Source organism: Nannospalax galili, unplaced genomic scaffold (genome assembly GCF_000622305.1).
Source record: "Nannospalax galili isolate Female #2095 unplaced genomic scaffold, S.galili_v1.0 scaffold571, whole genome shotgun sequence".
Lineage (NCBI taxonomy): Eukaryota > Metazoa > Chordata > Mammalia > Rodentia > Spalacidae > Nannospalax > Nannospalax galili.
The window spans coordinates 1,588,631-1,593,447 of NW_008330297.1; the positions used below are offsets into that span (position 1 = coordinate 1,588,631).

At 45.2% G+C, this 4,817-nt stretch overlaps 1 protein-coding gene across 2 annotated transcripts; it reads right to left on the bottom strand.

Moving 5' to 3' along the window:
- Positions 1–586: 586 nt before the first annotated feature.
- Positions 587–4,302, bottom strand: Rpl34 (ribosomal protein L34). Of its 2 annotated transcripts, none has more exons than XM_008843591.3 (5): positions 4,223–4,302; positions 2,823–2,896; positions 2,640–2,739; positions 2,318–2,421; positions 587–709 (listed from the first exon to the last, which is right to left on the bottom strand). In XM_008843591.3, exons 2-5 carry the CDS (start codon positions 2,885–2,887, stop codon positions 625–627), a joined length of 354 nt encoding a protein of 117 aa, XP_008841813.1. In that variant the 5' UTR covers positions 2,888–2,896; positions 4,223–4,302; the 3' UTR covers positions 587–624. The 2 variants fall into 2 exon arrangements, with proteins under 2 accessions (XP_008841813.1, XP_029424572.1); XM_029568712.1 differs by lacking the exon at positions 4,223–4,302 and adding an exon at positions 3,866–4,158.
- Positions 4,303–4,817: the final 515 nt, after the last annotated feature.

A 4,817-nucleotide genomic window follows, 5' to 3' on the forward strand; every position in this document is an offset into this window, starting at 1 on the left:
ATGATCATACCTTCCTCTGCTAGGTCATGATCTACCATAAGAAAAAAAAAAAGGACTTAAAGACTAATGAATTTCTTTAGGCCAGGTGTGGTAGTGCATACCTCTAATACCAGCACTTGGGAGGTAGATCTGAGATTGAGGTCAGCCTGGTCTCTACATAGCAAGAAAAATTTTGTTCCAAATAAGCTGAAGATCAACAAGGTTTCTGATTTGGTGAGGTAAAGGACTTACTATGGAAATGGTCCAAATGATAATTAAATATTTGGATGGAAGGGCCATTCTTTTCAAATCACTTAGGCCACAAAATGAAGGCTGTTTATGCTCCAACAGTGACTGTCAAAGAATCCCTTTAGAAAAAGTAATCAATCATAAATTACAGTGCCCTCTAGCTGGGCATGGTCGAACACGCCTCTAATCCCAACATTTGGAAGGCAGGTGGATCTCAGTTCAAGGCCTGCCTAGGTTATATAGTGAGTTCCAGGCCAGCTGGGCCTGTCTCAAAAAAACAAAAAAATGTACTAGAGTGCCCTCAAATACCACCAAACCAAATCTGCACACTGATAAACAATGAAAACCAACACAGAACCATACAACAAGCTGTGGTTTTTATTACTTAGAAAAGCCTTATTTCGCTTTCTGACTCTGTGCTTGTGCCTTCAACACTTTCACAACGATTTTCTGCTCCTCAATAAGGAAAGCACGCTTGATCCTAGAAGAAAAGAAAAATCTCAGTTATCAGTTAACACAGGAAAGTCATGTAAGACAGAACAAAGCAATCAAGGGCCCAGAAAAGTTTACAGAACAAAAAATTCATGTAGCTTGGGAAATTATATGGATGCACATTTAAAGCAAAGTCATTCTTCAATTCCAAGTGGTATTGGGATCCACAGCATATTACTTGATTTTCAAAATGTCTTAACCAATGATTGGAAATTGAAATTAAGGAGTAAAGAAAGGAGTCAGAGCCTGGGACTTTATCTTAACATATGGGCCCATGTCTGCAGTTACTGAACCAAAGAGGCAAAAAGTCGAAGTCCTCTAACTTGAAATATATGACCCCCCTCATTTCTTATGCTAATTTACAATGTCCTTTCTGCTTCTCTAAAACAACCAGAATTGTGGGTCAACTTCAAATGGCACCCTTAGTCTCGTCAAATACAAGCACGAAGTTTCTCCTCTAAACCTTACAGTTTGTCTGTCTCACAGAATTTCCTGTTTACATTAATGAACTATGCTTTACTCATCCCTGACAAAGCACTTCCATGAACTGGGCCAGCAGGTCTGCTGTCAGGACTTGGCTCCACTGGACTCAAGACCTCACTGCGGAAGCCATCTCCTCAGCAATCACAATTCTTTCCAAAGACTTGTTTTTGAGACATGGTCTCCCAGCTGGCCTGGAACTCACTATGTAGACCAGGCTGGCCTCAAACTCAGAGATCTGCCTGCCACTGCCTCCCACTAATTTTAAAAGAGCCAGTGGAGTCAAGAATAAAGACCTCTATAAAACCTCCATTTGGTTTTGGCACTGCCCCTTACTGGCCATGTGAACTTACATAAAAATGGGCACAGAAAGTCCCTCTAGATGGACTTTATCATATACACACCACCCATGCACGCAACAACCACTCTTAGCTACTGTATTATTCTTTCCCATCTCTACAAGACCTAGTCCTCTCCCCCATCCAGGCTCCGGGTGTCAAGGCAAGTAAGTACAAATGTCCTTCTCCTTTGTAAAAGGCATCTGTACACTCCAAAGGCTCATCTTTTGTTCAACAAATAACTTCATCTAATCTGCTGCAATCTGTTTCTGGTTCACCAGATTCTCAACTTTGCCAAAAATCTAACTACTCCCACATTTGAAACTAAGAATCCTTTTCTTTTAAGACTCAAAATCCGTGTTTTCTACCTTTGTTGTCTGTTACTTAAGCCACACCAAAACTGATACTGTTCCTACACCTTTAAGGCCTCTCTCCTACCCATTCACTCACAAACATAACACTTAACCACTTCTATAAAAACCAAAGTCCCACCTGGTAAGGTGGCCCATGCCTTTAATCCCAGCACTCAGGAGCAGAGGCAGGCCGATCTCTCCGACTTCCAGACCAGCTACATAGTGGGACCCAGTCTAAAACAAACAAACCCAACCACCACCAAAGTTCTTTTAGGGGTGTCCCTAAATTCTGACATTGTCTCAGTATCACTTACTTTGTATAAGCAATTATCTGTAGTAAAGGAAGGATTTAAGTCAGTTACCTAGACCAGAGCAACAGAAACATACAATTCGCTTAATCCAATTTGATTTAGACATTTTACTCACCTGTCACGAACACATTTAGCACACATAGAACCACCATAGGCCCTGCTGACGTGTTTTTTTGTTTTGGACAATCTCATGAGGACTTTAGGCCTCACAGCTCGAACCTGCATAATAAAAACACTGTAATTATCTTATGAGGTTTAAAAACAAATTTTCCTAGACTTTGGTGTTAAGACTAGGTTACAAAGGGAAATGGTCTAAAGCTTTATCTGAAAGGCTCGTCAATTCACCTACCGATGGGGGTATTTGATCATCTTAGCAGTGACCTCTCCTTCGCTCACTTTCTTATCAAGGGACTGAGACTCACAAAAGAATCACTTACCCCTCGAAGTCTGCCCGGGCACACACCACACGCAGATTTTGGTGCTTTCCCAACCTTCTTGGTGTAAAGGTAAACAATCCTGTTACCAGGGGTTCGGGACCTAGGAAGGCAGGTAAAAGCCAGCAACTCAGTGTATCAGAGTAAATGAATGTATTTGTGATTCTAAATTTGGTGAATACTTACAGCCTAGTTTTGTTAGAGGCTGTGTTGTAGGAAAGCCTACGACGGTATGTCAAACGCTGGACCATTCTGAGTGCCTAAATTAAAAATAAAATAATTTTCTCACTGTAAATGTTAAGTCAAACCACAAAGCATCATCACATAATTTACGTGAGTATCCTTACATATATACATGCGTTCACACACTTGAGCCCTTATTGAAAAGACTCCCGTGTTTTAAAACTACTTTCATTTAGAAAGGACTAGTAAGAGGCAATGGGTTCCTTTCTGTAATCAAATGTGGAGCTTGGTTAAAATTCTCAAGTTAGCCCAGTACTAGGGAGGCAGAGGTAGGCGGATCTCTGTAAGTTCAAGGCCAGCCTGGTCTACATAGTGAGTTCCAGGACAGCTGGGGCTACAGGGAGACCTTGTCTCAAAAAGACCAAAACAAAAAAAATTCTCAGGTTAGTAAGGCTCACTCCTAAGTGTCTGGTGTCTAGACAACTTGCTACCAGGAAGACTGAAGAGACACTGGCTTAAAGGACCCAGACAACCGTGCTCTTCACGTTGAATCCTCAGTGTATCATCTGCAATTCAGAGCCAAGTGCTTGCCTTTTTCCTTCTCAAACAGAATCTTATTTAACCTAGTTTACAGCACGACCATTAGCAATAAATAAAGGGCGTCAACGACTCCTGACCTTAATTCCTGCACTTAGGAGGCAGAGGCAGGGGCATCTCTGTGAGACTGAGGCCAGCTGAGGCTACAAGATCCTGCCTGAAAAAAAACAAAACAAAATAAAAAAAGAAATTAACCAGCTCTCTCTACCCAGTGCCTGACACTGGGAAGATACCTATTTACGACCCTACATTTTGTCCCAAGCAGCATCAAGAATTCTGCCTCCTAATGGGCCCCGTTCTGTCCTCCTCTGAAGCGCAGTGGTTACTTAGCAAGTGAGACACGCAGCACTATGAACGAGGCCTCCCCGTCTGCATGCGGACCTCAACATGCCAGGCCAGGGCTCCACGCATGTCACCCCGAGTGACAGGACTCAGTACCTCCAGCTTACTTCTAGCACACCGAGGCCGCCCGAGGCGAAAGCCACTGCGCCGTCTGCACTCTCACATGGACAGGCCTCGCCATGGAGACTCCGGCCACGAGGACGCGCCAGAAAACCCCGGGCGCCCCTCGAAGCCTGGCTCTGCCGTCGCGGGCTGCGGGCCACACTCTGGACCGCTCCGCTTCCCGGGCTCCGCGGGGTTCGTTCCGGCCGGCGGCGAGCCCAGGCCGACAACCGGCCCCGCAGGCCTCCCTCCGCCCCACGCCAGCTGCGGAGCCGCCGCCGGGGACGCCCAGCTCCACAAACCCCGCGGATGGAGGCGGATTGTACCGAGAACACACACGGAGAAGACACAGGCCACCATACCTGCAGACACAGTCCCCGGAAGAGGAAAAGGAAAGGGCGCACGAGGTCAAGGGTCAAGCGTACATACGCAGGACAGGAAGTCTCATCCGAGGAAAGGACCTGCCGGAGCGAGTGTCGCCATGTTGTACGGAATACTGCGCGCGGCCACGTTGTACGGAATCTGCCGCGCCGCCCGGCGCTGAGGCGGATTTGTAGTGAGGCTTCCATAGGCGTGAAGCTCCCTGGCCGTGGGTCACGGAAAAGTAAATGGAGAATCACTATGGAAGTAAGAGCAAAGGAGAAAAGAAAAAAAAGAACAGAGGCAATTCAGAATCAACTTCCTTTACAGTGATGAGTTCCCTCTACGACACATTTAGCCAGCTTTGAGGTTAGACCTGGGTTTAAGTCTCAGTTTGCACCTCATTAGGTGACCTTCCAGGACCTTCTGGTATTCAACCTTCCCTTCTTGTCATTTATTAAAAGCACAAACTTTGCAAACAAGTAAGACTTTTAATCCAGCATCTGCTAATTACTAGCTGTGTTGCTTTGGACAAATCCTTAGGTCTTTGAAAGGAAGATATTATTAAGTGCCCTTGCAGTGCTTTGATCAAAGTCA